Genomic DNA, 16,564 nt, shown 5'->3' on the forward strand with positions numbered 1-16,564 from the left:
ACAGAGAAGACGGGCTGATGTGGAGAGAGAAGCTGGTTTCTTCCGCCTTCCTCTTCGAAAAAGGGCAGCCCGTCCCAAAGCCTGCCATTCCACATGCCTTGCTTGTGGGTGGTGCGGCCAGGACTGAGGGCAATGACCCTTGTGGCTTCCTGGGCCCCAAAGAAACCCCTAAAGAACAGCAGGTGACAGGGACAGAGTCAGGCACACTCAGTGCCCACCCTCTCTTTCACCTTCCCTTTCCCATTTTTAAGTCCGAAGTTGCCCACCCACAGGGCGGCTGACTGGACAAAGCCGTGGGCAGAGAGGTGCGTCTTCCAAATGGAAGCGCATTCCTCTTTTTGCTTTGTTAAAAGGCCCAGTCCTCTGCCCTTGTGCGTCTCGAGACTGGTGGCTTCTGGGACTCTACAATTTTCCATCCTGCCAAACTGCCCAGATTTTCTTCTGATACATCTAATTCCTTTGTAATGACAATTGGAACTTTTATCTCCAGTTTCGCCCCAGAAAAGTTACTGGCTCAGCTCTTTTGTGGGTCACACGGAATGCTATTTTATTCCTGCCTCGCTAAAGTTCCAAGGCAGTGGCGACTCGCTTCCCGTCCCTCTTTTTAACGGTATGTTTGTTTGTATTTGTGTCACTGGAAGCAGATGAAGTCATCGGATATTGACCAGGAGTTATTCACAGAAAGCTACTGCAAAGTGTGCAGCGCCCAGCTGATATCGGAATCCCAGCGCGTGGCCCATTACGAGGTAAGAGCGGTGGCGCTTCACGCTGGGGGCCTGCGGAGTCCGGGAATTGGACTGCAAAGAGATGCCTGCTGCGGGTAGGGGCGAATGTCTGCCATTAGCTGCTTCCTGTGCAAATTGGAAGCGTCGCAAGCGGGCTTGGCTGGCTGCACAAAGGCAAGCGCTGGTGGGGGACACGTTTGGACCACAGGGAGTCCCGCCGTTGCCACGCTCCAGCTGCTGGCAATCTGAGAAGCAGCGTGGAACAGGGGTGAAGAGCGCAGGGCCAGGACACAGGGGGAACGGGGCTAGTCGGCGCCTGCCACGGAGCTCACTTTGGGCCAGTCACAGCCGTCCCCGCAGGGATGTTGTTGTCAGGCTGAGTGAGAGGAGGAGGATTGTGTAAGCCACAACGAGTTCCTTGGGAGGAAGAAAGATGGGTAAATATTACCACCCCATCCATCCGTCCGTGTCGGCAATTCTGGGGACCGCTCTGACCAGGGGAGGGTGGGAACTCTTGTGTCAAAAGAGTTCCTCATCCGTTGTAGCTTTTCTTTTCAGCCTTGTAAGAGCTGTCTGGGGGCTGAACCTCCCCCCCCCCACAATAGTTTCGATACCTTTCGTGCTTCAGAGGAGCTAGTCCTGGCTGGAATTCAGCACCACGGACAGCTTCTGCACGTTTTCTGTCCCACCCTGGCATCTGGCCCTTGGTTCCTGTGACAGTTCGTTAGAGATGTATAACAAACATGCAGAGTTTAACCACCTGGAGTGCCGGTCTTTGGCCTGATCAGCAGGTTGTTTGCCATTTTTCATGCGTCCCAAATATTTTGGTGCAGTTGTTCCAGCCTGCTTGTATTAGCTGCCCAAATGCTTCTGGTTCTTATTAATGGTGCTGGTTTTAACCTACAAGCTGCTGGAGCGCCTCTCCCAGCCCCTGGGCCCTTGCTCCAAGTCCCAACTCCAAGGGAAGTGCCCAGCATGGCCACTAGGGGGAAGGCTTTCTTGGGGCCGGCCCCATCCCCCCTGCAGCCTGGCTGGTGCCAAATTGATCATCAGTTGCGCACCAGGTTAAGTTAGTCCTCTTGCTGAGGCTTTGAAGGACTTATTAACCCTAAACTAGGCCTTGAGGGGATCACGGGTGTTCGCAGAGTCCCTGTTTTTATCACCCTCTGTATTGTTTTTATCATCTGTTTTTTAGCTGTTTAAAACCTTTTCATGTTTTTTCTGACATTTTTATTGTATTTTTATCAATTGTTTTTCTGGATTGTGCAAACTGCTCAGACAGCTTTGGCTGTGAGGTGGTATAGAAATGAAATCATCATCATCATCATCATCATCATCATCATCATCATCATCATCGTAGTAGAAGCAGCAGCAGCAGCAGCAGAAGTAGTACTTTCATTTACATTGCAAGGGCAGGGCCAGAATCTCCCAACCCTCAAAAAGAAAGAAAGAATACAAAATACAATGAGAAGTTCCATTTTGTAAGCGTAGACAATAACACTTCATAGACAATAACACTTCAAAGAAAATACAACATCCTTACTGCTACTCACCCAATCTGTTAAAAGAAACACTCACAGAAAGAAGTTGACCTAGCAGCTTGACCCTCTAATAGCTGAACCTAATTAATGTAAATGAAGCCAGCAACAAACAGACAGAAAAAGCCATTTCTGCTTGCAGGAATTTTATTGCTGGATTTATTGCTCTCCAGCAGCATAGAAAATTTCCATTGAAAATTGCCGCAATATCGCAACTCTTGCCTTGGTTGTTTCCATGGCAGACCTGGAAGGCAGCTGATTATTTGAAAATAATTTCCTGCCTCCCTTCCTGAAGGAGACTTGCAATTTCTGGGGGTTCAGTTCACAGTCACCTCAGCCTTGGGGTTCCTATTTGTATGTGTGATGCCAGCTGACTCTGAAGAGTTTTTAAGAAATCCTGGTTGAAGTGCCTGGGCCAGGATGGCCCAAACGATCCATTCCAATTGTATTGCTTTGTTCAAAAGGTTTTGGAGAGGACGAGGGATAGAAAAAGGAATGAAATTAAACCCCACGTAGAGGTAAGAGTTGTGCTTCACACTCCTGCCGGCCCCAGTTGACCCCGTTGGCTCAGAATTGGCTTTAGGCTGAAGTTGCCTAGCCAATACATCGGCCTGGAAGCCAAATCGGAATGAGGGCAATGCTTTCTGGGCGCATGCTGGCAGTGAGTGAATGAAGGGGCAAGAAATAGCACCCAGCAAGGCTGCTGGAGCAGTCACACCTGTGTGACTGGATGGTCAGGTGTTTTTCACTCTGCCCTCTAAGGAAGCAGAATCGGCTGCTTTGAGGGATGTGGGAGAATTTCATCCCGCCCATGGCAATTTCCACTTTTGCCGGCGTGCCTCCACCACGTTTGCAGTGCCGAATTAGAACTGCCCCCTCTTCCCCAAGAGGCTTCAAGAGGGTCCCTTCCTGGCTGGGAAGAGCTGCACCACTTCTCTTGGGCAAGGATTTCGTTTTAATGCTTCTTGATAAGAATTTGCCAGATTTCCAAAAGGTTCTTTGTACTCAGGAGAGAAAGAATATGGAGTTGTTAAAAGGCGAAGGAAGCAACTGGCAGATTTACCCCAGTTCTCAGGTGGATGGGCCTTGTTTCCCCAGAACGGACTCAGCTCCTTTTCGCTATGGTGTGAATCCAGTCTTTGGGTTGGAACATAAGCCAAAGGGCACATGTCCTTCACAGGGGACCTCCATGGAGAAGGTTCACCACGGCAGCTGGACACCCCCCTGCGCTGGCAGCTGACTGGGAAGCAGCCATGTTGGATGCACTGAGGCAGTTCCAGACAGTTCCAGATAAAAATAGCAACTCTGAGTCCTAGGAACTCATTTCCCCATCAGGAAGTCAGTCTATCTGGAATGGCTGCAGTGGAGTGCTGTGAATGGGGGAGAATTAAGTCTCACTCGCAAATTCCCCTTAGAGGATTCCCCGAACCCCAGTTCAGTGCACCTAGGCAAACAGGGCTTGGCGTTCCCATGGGCCAAATTTCCAATTGCTGCCCAGTTAGAGCAAAGAGATGATTCTCTTCTACCCACAACATTTTTCAAAATGTGTGACAGATCAATCAGAAACAATGAGAAAGTTGGAGAATAAAAAGTGCACTTAGTAGCCTTTTGAGCGTCCTTTAGAGGAAAAGATTGGGATTTTGCTATAGAAGACCCTGCCCCATCCCTAGGAACAAGGATGGGCAAATCAGCAAGCTGTGAGCTCGCCAAAGTCTCCAAATTTTCTTCCAGTGCTCATTCTCAGCCATGATGGTATCCTCCTCCTTCTACATATTAAAGCACATCGTGCACAGTTTTGAAAAGTACACAATGGTTGCACTCATTTTGCAGAGGCTGCCAAATGATTTCGTTTGTCCGCAGATGACATTGCAAGCTCCAAAATGCATGGCCTTTAATTGCAATTAAACTGTGTCCAAGTTCAGTCCAGAAATTAAGCCCGTTAAGTAAAATCCTGAACCAAAGCAATCTGAAACAATGTTTTCCTACATTCCCATGAAGGAATGTGGTAACTCTTTTTCCAGAGATGCTTACAGTACCAGTACTTTTTGTTCGGTCTACAACTCCCATTAGCCCCAGACAGCAGGGCTGAAGCTCATGGTTTAGGTAAGTCATCTTTAGGAATGTGTGATGCTAGGAAATCCATTCCATTTCAACCTAGTGGATTCCTGCAACATTTCTGTTCCTGCAATCAGAAACAGCCCATGCCAGGTTTTTTTCAGGTTCCCGAAATGTGTGTGAAATCATTGCACATATTACAAACCTACATATTTGCAGTGCCATTAACACACACATTGATTTGGGGAAATCGGGCCTCTTGGGCAAATGCGACCTGACTCTTCAAGCTGGGCAGATGTGCCCGTGCTTTGTCAATGCAAGGTCAGTGCCGGCGCAAGGCCGCGCAGCTTCTGGGCCATCCTCCCACTGCCTGCGCCCAGCTCGCCCCATTCCCTCCTTCGCAAAGGCCTCGTCGTGGCCGATTCCGCCTGGCTTGGCACGGGCCGGGTGGAGCTCCGCCAGGGCAACAGTATCCGCATACATTCGACTGACATGTTAAGTCGTTTCCAGGTTTTATGATGATTTAAGCCCCCAGGATTTGTGCAAATGGAATGGTAGGTTTTCACTCTTTCCTCACTACCTGTTATCCTCCTCACTGATAGCTTGCTTAGAATATCATTTTTCTTTCGGTAATGTATTTGCTCTGACAAATATAGTTTATTGCATTCTTTTGTGTATGCTTATATTCCTGGTGTTTTTTGAAAAATTGTTTTTAGCAACAAGGGAGTTTCCAGTGTTGCTATGCCCAGCTCAAGTCGGGCTAGCTGTATGAAAGTCTTGAATTTATGCAGCTTTGAGCTGTGTGCAAAGTTTGGGCTCCACAGTTTGTCCAAATTTCCTGAGTGTTTTTTTTTTAAGTGTGAAAATCACAGCTTGTTTTAAAAGTGGAAATCAGAACTTATACTAGCATGGGGGAAATGGAAGAGAACCCAGAGGGCCTGCAGGGGAAGGATTCATCTCTCTTTGTATGTTGGGGGAGATAGACCTGCCCAAAGAATTTTTTAAAAAGCTATTTATTCAGAATACTTTCTCAGCTGCCTTCAAGGGTGGAATTCTCTCAAGGCAGCGCACAAGATCAAAAACATAAAGAGGAGTTGCAGGAAAAATTCAATAAAGGAGGATTCAATAATAGTTCCAGATAAGTGGTGATTATAAATTAAAATGAATAAACATGGATGTACCCAATCCAAAACAGCATCCCAAAACACTATGGGAAAGTCAGTGAAAGAAGCGTACCTTTTTGTTTAAAAAGGGACCTGCACAAGATTCTTACTGAGTATCCTTACTGAGTCTGACAAGCGAAATCGCAGACTGCGTAACAGGTGGCAGTCCCGGAAATACTTGGCAGGATCTAGAAAATACGAACACCCGGGCACGGCGTCTCTGGAGCAAAAAGAACATTCTGCTTTCCCTGCTGCTCCGCAGCACCTGCACCCCAAATGAGAGCACCGTCTCCGCCATCGCAACCCGTGTGTGTGAGCTGCGATTTACCTTTTTGCCGCTTCTCTTTTGGCCAGGTGCTGAAGATTCAAACGCAGAGAATTTCTAGAACAGCAACAAACAGAGCATCACCTATAAAAACCATCCTGCATATGAAGTTGGGAATTAGTGCTGCTCTTTCGGTACTAAAAAACACGGCAATCTTGTAGCATTAAAAAGATGGGATTGGTTTAAAGCAAGGGCTTGTTTCTCTCTTCAAACATACTGTGGTAAAGCTTTAAAATATGCTTTCATTATTGTTGGTGAAATTACTCTCTGAGAATGTGAGGCTTTGTGGAGAGTTCTCTATATTCCCCTTGAGCTGCTGGACAGGAGTGCTCATTGACCCTGACATTGGGCCAACTGGCGTTTGCAGTTTGTGGGTGGGTGAAAGGGCTTTCCGCCCTTAATATCGGGCCATATATCTGGAAGAGAGGAGAGCGCCAAGGGGCTCAGGCTGAAAGGGGCCCCGTCAGTGTGTTCCAGGCGAGGGGACGTGTGGTTGGCAGGACTGCCCGGCACGCTAGCAGAACAAGGCTTAGGCAGGTTTTTATTTCATACGCATTCATGCACTTCAGTCAATGGGAACGCCATATTTGAAAAATAGGCACAGAAATCGGTGCAAGGCAGGTCAGAGGTGAAAAGGAGACTGGGCCAAAAGGCACTCCAAAGTGATTTTTAGAAAATTTAAGCAAGTGCGGGAATCCCTGGCTCTCCACTCGCTGGTGGATGTAACCTCCGAAAAGGCATGATCTTAGCGGGGAGATGCTCCAAATGTGAGCACTCTGCTAAACTGCATGAGGAGGAAGGCGCGCCATTCATAGGAATGGGCATGCAAAATGAGGAATGGAGACCTGGCCGGACTGCGCCCCTCCTGAGTGGGACACACGCTGCATTGGAAGCTTCGTGGGAATGAGCTTTGGATGCTTTTGGAGAGCTCCCAGGCACATCTGTCTGCCGCTGCAGGACGACTGCCCAGTGGATTTTGCTCCATGGCTCTGATTTATTGGTGTCTCACTCCAGTGACCACACCAGTGCCCAAAGCCGGCCGTGTAAGACCAATTCCTCACGTTGCCTCTTGGTAGGGCTGCTGCAGTGAGGTGGATTCTTGTCATCGTTCATCAACGGTTCTGCAGATATTATTGTAATATTTATTTTCCAAGGGCAAAGGCAGTGGGAAACTGACAAAAGAATCGGAGTGTTTCCAAAACAGCTCTGCTTCCGACCTGACATGCCAGAAAGCTCGGTTGTCGTAAGAGATCCCTTTGCAGCAGTCACCGTCCCTCCAGCTGCTCTCTGAGAAATGATGACAGCACCTCACCTTTGGTCTGTGCAAAAAACTATAAACTACCCCTTTGCAGAAGGGTTTCAGGCTAGCGTTGCCAGGAGGCATTGCAATCTAATGTGGGGTGGGATCCGAAATTCGCTTGGGGGTTGTCCCCATTCAGAAGATACTGGCCTTTCCCTCTCTCTTACAAGTCTTCCTCTCCGTTTGTGTTTTTTAAAAGTATTTTCTTCAGCTGCAAACAGAAGCCCTGGGAGTGGGTCCAGGTGAAGGCAGGTACTTCTTTGAGGGAGGTGTTGTGGTGAAACGAGATGGCTTGCGTTTCTCTAGGGTGCTTCATTTTTTTCTCTTTGTAGCAAGGAAGCACTGTGTTTATCGTCTCTTATTTTTCCTCTTCCCATCCCCTTCTGCCTGTGGGTTGTGTCTTTCCAAACTGGGCATTGCCAGTCTTGTTTTACAGGCTGGCTGTTAGGCTCTCTGGGGACGTGTTCGGCCGATAAGATCACGTTAAATAAATGATGGGGACCTTCCAGGTGTTAACACAGCAGGCAGCCGGCACGCTCAGGCGTGAAGAATTCTGAGTTTCAATTCGCACTACGCGAAGGGCAGCATCTTCAGCGTCTCACGCCCAGTATGTGAGCTGTTCCCGGTCTTGGTGGCAGGATTTGGGGAGCTGGCCATCACTGTGACCCCCGAACGCAGAAGAGGCCAGTCCTCTGGTCTTCTTGGGTAGTGTGGGTACCAGAGTGGAAATCGCGACATTGTTAGGGGCCCAGATAAATTCCCTGCCTTGCCACGCTCTGGAGCTGCCCTTGGGTTCCATCACCTGTGGGCAGATCAGTGGAAGGAGATGGGGACAAGTTGGCCATGCAGGTGGATTCTTGAAAACTACCCTCTGGTTTTGCAAACTGGCACACAAAGAAAGCTCTCATGGTGGATTTCCTAGGGCCCTTTCAATCCGAATCTGCTAGCTTTCTCCTTGTGGAATGCAGATTAAGGACCTTTCAAGCTTTCTCCTTGTGGGGAATGTGTTTAAATATATGTATTTAAAAGTCTTATTGCAGCGCCCAGTTCTGCTGTCTTCTTTTAAGATGGGGGAGGCTGTCTGATTCTCCTGGGAGCTTGACGTGCCATGAAGAGGCAGGCGGGAAGACATGTTGACACTGAAGCAAACCTGCAGGACCGTTGTATTGGTGATAGAGTAGTCTTGTTCGCTATTGCCGAGCCAGCAGGTGGCAAATACAGGAAGGCAGATTCCAGTTAAACATGCAGAGAAACATTAGGATGGTAGGACTCATAGTTCTAAGACTTCTGCACTGAACTGGGGTTGGATTAGATGACCTCCAGGATCCCTTCCAATCCTGAGTTTCACCTTGAAAAATCCTGCCGCCAGCTTACCCAGCCTGTCCTTGGCTTCAGATTCAGCCTTCTGCCAAATTATTCATATGCACATGTTCTCTTTAAGCTGCTCTCTTCGCATTTCTCTTGTACTCATTGCTTCCAGCACTTGCAAGATGCTTTTTTAAAAAAATGCACCAAACCAACCACAAACGGGAATTGCTCCTCGTTTGTTTCCAAGAAAACACCAACAGGCATGTTTGGAATGCAGCGTCCTGGACCCAACAGAGCCGGCCGTCAGTCGGCTGACCAAAATTGTGGGTGATGTGAAAAGGAAGGCAATTAAAATATGACGGCTGCCGAGATGAATGGGAACAAGGAGGGCCTCTTGCCCTTTGGCTCTTGCTCCGGGGATGGAGCTGGCCCCGCCAACTCCCGCTCCGCCATGGAGGAGCACTTCTTCGCAAACAGCACGGACAGCGTGATCGATGCTTGGCCAGCTGGACGATCTTTAAGTGATCTGCCGCGCGGATGGCCCATTTCGAGGCGGATCTGTGGGCGACCTCTCCTGCCAGAACGAAGGGGATGTGCCATTTTCCAGCAATGCGTTAAGGGCCGAGATAGGGGAATCCGGGAAGACTCCTGGAGTGGAGACATTGCCACGAAGGCAAGCGTGTATTGTGGAGCTAGAAGGGGTTTTGCCGAGGTTTCAGTAGAAGGAAAATACGGGCTCAGAAGTGAAGGAGACGCTCTTGGAGTGGACAGACAGGGATGCCCTGGAACCCCGTTTTTGCTGGCATCAAGATGTTTGCCAAAAGGCGAATATTACATCCTTCCCAGTGCAAACCGAAACAACTGTCGCTCCGTTGTTCTTAGTGGGAGGGTAATAACCGCAAACCATTTGATGGCTGGGCAGAGCCATCGTAGAGTATTAGCCCCAGCTTTGCATGAGCAGCAAACTTCTCTTGCAGCAATCCAGCCATCATTTTCGTTGCCCACAATCCCCTGGCAACAGCACTGAGGCACTGTGGGGAAAAATGGCAGTCCCAGTGGGGAGAGGCTGACGTTCTAAGCCAGGATCCATGTAACATTATTCATCCCTTTCATTTCTGTACTGCCCAATGGTCAAAGCTTTCTGGAGGGTCACAAATATCAGGTGATAGAAACAGAATTTCAGATACATATCTTTAAGATACACAATTTCAAAACAATTTAATACAGCTAATAAACCCATCGCTGCACTAAAATATGGGGGCCTGAGAAAATAGTTGATATTTAATGATCCATCAAGGACTAGGGGAAAGAGGAAAGGCCAATCCTGCTGCTAGGAAGGTGATAGTTCTGGTTCTAGGTAACCTCAATGGAGACAGGGTTCCATAATGCCACACCTGAGTAAGGGCGTCACACAGCAGTTGACCTGCTGGCTCAGAAACTATAGGTTTTGGCAAAACATTAACATTAAAGGTGAAAACCTGTGCGTGTTTACACAGGGAGAATTCCTGCCAGTTCCTAAGAAGCAGAAAACCATCTGCCACTGCTAATGGGGAACCTCCACCTGGAAAGTATTTGTAATTTCAGCAAATGGGGGTGAGGCGGAAGGAGATAGAAATAGGGGTGTGTGTGTGGAATCTGACTGGGGGGGAATCCGGCAGGTTGTGACAATTCCATCCTCCAGATTCCAGTTCATTAAGGAAAGTTTTTAGCTGCCAGTGAAGCTCAGTGGCATGAATCATACTAATGGCACATTTTGCATAAATTGGTGCAAATTGCGCAATTTGTGCAAAGCGTATGATTTTTGCCGATTTCTTTAGCATTTTCTTTACAGGCAGAAGTTTGCAGAAAGAACCCAGCTGGGATCACCTTGGATCCCCCGGTCAGGTAGGAAGGCGACTGGGCTGCACTTCCCAGCCTGAAGAACCCCTCCCAGTTCCTCACCCACAGAAGGAGGGCAGCACCGGGGAAGCAGGGATTCTGCTGCACAGTGCTAAAAAGCCCTGGGCCATTGCAGCCTGGCGCCAGTTGTGGAGGAGGGTTCAGGACTGGTGCTGGTCCAGTTGGCCCAGGCTTCTCCAGAGATTTGTCAGCCCTTGTGCCTGATTATGTGGCCGTCAGAAGCCATCTCAGAAACCCTTGGCAGCTTCGTTCACTTGGCTCTTTCTGGTTTGCTCTGTTTATTTTAGTTTGTTCTGTTTTGCATTCTCTTTTATGCATTTGTATATGTTAAGAAAATAAAGGAAAAAAGGACTTCTAGGAAAGTGTTGCAATCTGAGGAGGAGGAGGAATCTTAGAAACCCTCCAGAAACCTTTGAACATTGGGTGATAAAAAAAGGAAAGGAATGAATAATGTTAAATGAATCCTCGGTTAGATCATTTGTGGACTCCCAATTAATTTTTTGCATTGTTACAACAGGTTGGTTTCTGAATCTTTTTTGACCATGCAGACATCCCAAGTAACTGCATCCATTTCCTGGGAAATTTGGAAATGAATCTGCTTCTACAGATACTAACACATTTGAAAAATGCCCAGGGACCATTTGCCAGAGCTATTTTGCTAGGGACAATTTAGAGGAGAAAGGCTGGGTGGCGGTGGGTGGAGAGGCCCTTTCCACACTCATTGCTGACGCCTCTTCAGAAAAGCCCTCGATAACAAGCGAAGCGCCACAGAACCGCTGACCAGCACGGCATTGTCAGAAGTAACGGGCGGACGTTATTTTTAACGTGCTCTGAGCACCCAAGTGCCTCGCGTGCCCGCGGTGGAGCACCGACAAGGCGGCAAAGAGACCACCGCCTAATTACGCATGCTTTTCGAGCCTCCCGTTGCTCTGCTTTTCGCTTGAAAGAAAGAAAGCAGTTCTCTCTATTAAAGGGCTACTCCTAGGAGAAGTGCGCCGAGGGACGGACTGGTCCTCCCCACTGCCTCCTGCTGTCCTCTGTGTTACAGGACCGTTAGCAGGAGCGGAGTGACCCCAGAGACGTCTGCAGCTATTTAACCTTGTCCTCGGGCGAATGGGGCCGCAATTAAACCGATAAAACAGTCAATGCAGCGAAAGCCAGGCAGCCACCAGGTTCTCCTGGGCACTCGCTCGTGCTTCTCTGCTGGCAGACCTGTGACTCACAGAGTGAGCTTTTGCTGGACTGCCACTTCGCTGTTGGTTCTGTGCATCCTTGCGGGAGCAGGGTGAGGGTTCAGGTCGGGAGGTGGGAATCCGCTGGGCTTCCTCGGCTTGGCTCCCCAGACTCAGTCTGCTTTCTCTCTGCCCGAAATCTGCCCTGCACCGGGGGCCACATGGGGCTCCTGAAGGAGCAAGTCCACGAGAGCCCACCAGGGCCTGTGCAAACACTCCCCTCCCAGCCAGACATTCACGGCCAGGAGAGTCCCTGTCTCCACTCGTGTGCCTCGTGCGGAGAAGGGGTTTGCCTGCCTGCCTGGGCTGGCCTGGCTCACTCCCTGGGAGAAGTTCAGCCTGGGCAAGGGAGCTGCGGTTGCCGAATCACAGCATCGTGGGGTCATGGAATAGTGGAAGGGGCCACGAAGGCCAGCGGGTCCAGCCCCCGATCAGCTGGCACTCCCAGTTAAACCATCCCTCTCGGGTGGATGCCCAGTGGCAGGTTGGTGCTGCTAGAGTGGGAGAGCCCTCCCCGCTTCCCGGGTCACAGCATCCATGATCGCTGCATTTCTGTCTGTCTGTCTGTCTGTCTGTCTGTCTGTCTGTCTGTCTTTCCTTCCTTCCTTCCTTCCTTCCTTCCTTCCTTCCTTCCTTCCTTCCTTCCTTCCTTCCTTCCTTCCTTTCTTTCTTTCTTTCTTTCTTTCTTGTGCTTTTTTAGAAAAAAAAGCACAATTCCAGGCTTTAAATGATCAGGGGAGGGTTCGAACATTGGCCCCCCTGTGGAACATTTGCTCCATTTTCACATTTGATCGGGCTTGTTTTGTGCCATTTCCCCCTCCGTGCAAAACCAGCTGCAGTTGGACATGCAAGCAGAACTCCTGGGAGTCTCAAGAAATACCGTTTATGGTTGGAATGGTCCTGAAGTGTTGTCGTTTTGCAGGTGTATCTGCAGCATACTCAGTACCCTCCTACGCCTGTTAAAATGTGCTGTGCATCCAATTATTCTCACTGAATTGGCCGATGTCTCTCTCTTTTAAGTAGATTGCAAGTTTTTCTTGACATCCAGGTATTCCCTGGAGAGTCCACCTTTTTATTTTAATGTTTCCCATAGACTCTTGGGGACTCTTTCTGTTTTGTTTTTTTTTAACACATTGTACTAAAAGAAAGGCCCTCCCCAAGCTGCTGGCCCATGTTATTTCCTGTGCGAAATTTAATAATATGCACTGTCTGTTTTATAGTCCTTGAAGAGGACCCCAGTGAACATCTGGGCTGAAACACATCAGGCTTTCTTAAGAATGAAGCCCCTTTCCTAGCATCCTAAAGCATGCTCTTTTTTTGGAAAGCAATTAAGAGCACCTGTTCAGAGCTACATAATTGTTGCTTTCCTCCAAGCCGTTTGTTACTGTGAGTCAGAAAATAAAGAACATCAAACATGGTAAATGCAATTAATTATGCAAAGCTGCAATGTTAAAGGCATTAACATTTATTTATGGTAATATTTATGATGGGTTAAAAACATCCATTGACATCATGAAAGCATTTGGATTTTGATGTGATCTGATCTTTTTTGGGGGTGGGGGTACTGTGTGTTTCCTTAGCATTACCCAGTCAGAAATGCAAGTCTGCGTACTGGGGCGCATGGAGGCGTTCCCCGTGGGGCACCTGGGGACCACTTCCAAGTCCACCCAAGGAGGGCCATGCCCTCCTCGGGGTACCCACGAAAAAGCACCTTTCTGCAGCCCAGATCCAGTGGGAAATCACTATGGCGTCCTGGTCGCGTCCACATCGCCTGCAGAATGGGAAGGAGAGTCCCCATCGGCTCGCCCCATCGCCGCTGTTACCAGCCGAAAACGGTGCCAGACCATGGTGCATGGAGCCTTAAGCCTGCTCTGCCCCGTCGCCACCCGCAGGCAACATGCTGCCCCACGTGTTGCGGGAAAAGATCGTCTTCCTCCCTCGGGCTGCTTATCTTTCTTCACATGCATCCTAAAGAGAAACCCGGTGATACCCCTTCTGTGTTGAATGGCTGTTTCCTCCAAAATAAATACTTCCTTCAGGCACCGTTTTTGTGTGTCATGGTACACAAGTGCCTTCCCTTCTTGTTGCTTCTCCAGTCCATAAAGCAAGAATTTTGCCAAGCGTCCTCTCAGCCTTACCAAACAAGCTTGCGCAGGATGTGATCCGAGGAGCCCAGTTGGAAAGTCTGAAGGAACGGGCACAGTAGTTCGGGCTTGATCAAGCAGCTAACGCTTTGCTCCTGTAGAAGGCAACACAGACATGGGACCACGTGTCCCCTTTGTGCGATAGAAAATGACACAAAAACCCATGGAAAAATATTATATCTGCATATGTCGGATGTGCTGCATCACTCTTGGATGAGGCAAAAGTAACCACAAAAATGAGAGGAAACATCTTGCTTGCAAGAAAGCATTTCCAGCTCGGGTTGAGGAATGTTTTCTGGCCTGAGAAAATGCATGCCCTGGAGTGCTTTTCCTTCTCCTTGTATATTGCAATATAGGAAGAACCACATTCCCCAAGCATGAATATTTGATTTTATTTTTTAAAAGTTAAAACAGAGGTTGAAGACAAGTGACCCGCTGGTCTGAGCAAAGCTATTTCATCTCTCTCTCCCCCTCACCCTTTGAAAGCCAGAAGGTCACGCCGGCCAGTCAAAGGCTGGCAAGTTGAATTAACATCGGTGCTGTTCTTCCCAGCCAGTCACCTTCATCAGGCAAAAAAATCTAACTGCGCTGGAAGTTCCTTTCTAACTTGAGGCACAAAAAGAATCTGGAGGTGGAAGAGGGGAAGCTTGGGAATGGTCCATTTTCGCATGGAGGGGGGTGGCAGAAAAATGCTTCTCCTGGCAGGTCTTCTGATAACTGTGGGGGCCTAGAGCTGTCCCAACACGATCTCCTCCGACTTGCCCTCTCCTCCCTTGAATTTTCCCTCCCTGGCCTCGGAAGCAGAGGGGATGAGGCTGAACAGCAGTGTGTCCTGCTCTTCCAGCAGCTTCTCCAAGCAGTCTTCTCCAAGGCTTCTTGTGCTCAGCGGCTGTGCAGGCCATGCAGTCTACTCTACACAGAGCACCCCTCTGTTTGACGGGCCGATCCGGCGGTGAAGACCTCATCTGCTTGAAGTGCTGCTCCATCCACGTCCACGTTTAAAGCTAGAGATGTGTTGCAGGCACCACGGAAGCAAGGTGGGAGAAACTTGGGGTTGCTGGTGTTCTCTGAAATCAGCCTCAAGCCACTTGACTCTGTTATCTTGCAAGCCTTCATTTCACACTGAAAACCTGTGAACATTTTCTGTGCCTGTTCTTCAAAGTTGTGCATTACTCGCCCACTGCTTTCACGTGGAAACAGCCCTCTCCTGTTGCTTGAAGCCTCGCTGGGTGCGTTTTTCGAAACGGGCATTCTGGGGCATGTTTTTAAGCGTTTGCCTGCTGTCAAGCACAGGGCAACCCTGAGTAACCTTGAGCCAAAACCTGGAGCTCGGCCTGTGTTTGGTCCTGAAGGTGCAAATGGCATAAAATGTTCGGAAACGAATCGTTCATACATTTTGTTCAGTTCAGGGCTTTTGTGGTTCATTCCAAAATTCACACATTCCTTTATAAAGAGGACCAAAATAAGTTTAGATTTAAAAACTTGGCAGGTGGGGGACAGCACAGTTGTCGGGTTCTTCCATTCAAGCCCCCAGTGTCGCATCCTTCACTCATAACAGTCGGGTTGCATCTCTGTGTATTCAGTGATACTTGAATCTCAGGTTTGCCGCTATGGAGGTGAGACAAGTCTGCATGGCATTACATGCTGGCAGCCTTCAAGAGTGTTTGGCTAATGGATGGTATGGAAAGGTAATAAATAAATGGATAATTTGGGTTTCTATGAATCTGACCCACACTTTCTGCAGTGAACTGACTGTTTCTCAGTTCTGCAAACTCAAATACCAGTGGGGTTTTTTTAACTTTATGGAATGTTGTGCAAATTTAGTTGTAGAAAAAAATGCATTTCTTCCCAAAGGTGAAAGGTCAAAAATGTACCTGGGAAGAACTGGATATTTCCACAAGTACAAGCTTGTGCGAGTGTGAATGAGTGCAAATTCGGGTAATGGGGAGCAAGTCTGATTCCTTCAATGACCATCTGCAAAATCCATATTTCTGCATTTGGGTCCCTCATCCGTTTCCTGCCAAATGGGCATCTGCCCCAACATTTTGCATCGATGACTAATCATAAATGCACCTAAGGGCAGCTGTTAGCTCATCCCGAGCAAATGAGGTCTGCCTCACATTTTGAGTCTGAGAAAGGTCCTTTAGACTTGGGAAGTGTTGCAGCAGCAACCTCATCCCCAGTTATAGGGGATCTGAGGCAGATAAAAGATTCTATTATTCTCTGGATGTATCCAGATTGTGCAATTCCCCTAGATAATGTAATTCAAATGAATCCATTTAATATGAAATATTGGTGATCTCATCATGGGGGAAGAGGGGCCTGGAGGCTAAATAACTGCTTTATTTAAAAAAAAAACCAAAAAAAAAAAACAAACCCTGATGCTTCGATGCTATTTAAAGAGCGAGACATCTCTATTTCGAGATTAATTAGTAAAATAAAACATCTGAGCATCTTATCCGAGATGCATGTGAAATGGCAATAGGGACGCCAAAAGTGAGCCGCACGATAAAGAGGGCGGGAGAAGCAGGAGAAGGAACACTAAAAGTTATGTGCAGGCTGCTCACAGAAGAGGTAGCGCGAGCTGCCACTGTAGCTACACCTTGTCCTTCCGCAGAGGACGGCCACGCTGCTCCAGAAAACAGTCAGCAGTGGAGTGAGCTGTTTGGCGCTCGTATCTCTGATCTCGTGTCACCTTCACTGGCTAGAAACAAAAGACAAAATGCCTCACTGCAGTGTGAATGTATATGCATACATCCAAAAGGGCCTGGCCTAACAGACCGTAGTTGAGTTCACAGAGGTTCTCTAAAATCTGCCTCAAACCATGTTTGCCTTTGGTTGGACTCCCAATAAATGCAAAATCTAAAAATGGACG

At 48.4% G+C, this 16,564-nt stretch overlaps 1 protein-coding gene across 1 annotated transcript in view; it reads left to right on the top strand.

Moving 5' to 3' along the window:
* The first annotated feature begins 644 nt into the window (after window positions 1-644).
* The window catches only part of ZMAT4 (zinc finger matrin-type 4), a 117,437-nt gene continuing 101,517 nt past the window's right edge, over window positions 645-16,564 (top strand). Inside the window, exon 1 of the mRNA XM_044437369.1 lies at window positions 645-746. Within this exon, the coding sequence (XP_044293304.1) occupies window positions 645-746 (102 nt within the window). The remainder of the gene's footprint in view (window positions 747-16,564) is intronic.

The sequence above is a fragment of the Varanus komodoensis genome, unplaced genomic scaffold (assembly GCF_004798865.1).
Source record: "Varanus komodoensis strain SLA01 unplaced genomic scaffold, ASM479886v1 scaffold30, whole genome shotgun sequence".
NCBI lineage: Eukaryota > Metazoa > Chordata > Lepidosauria > Squamata > Varanidae > Varanus > Varanus komodoensis.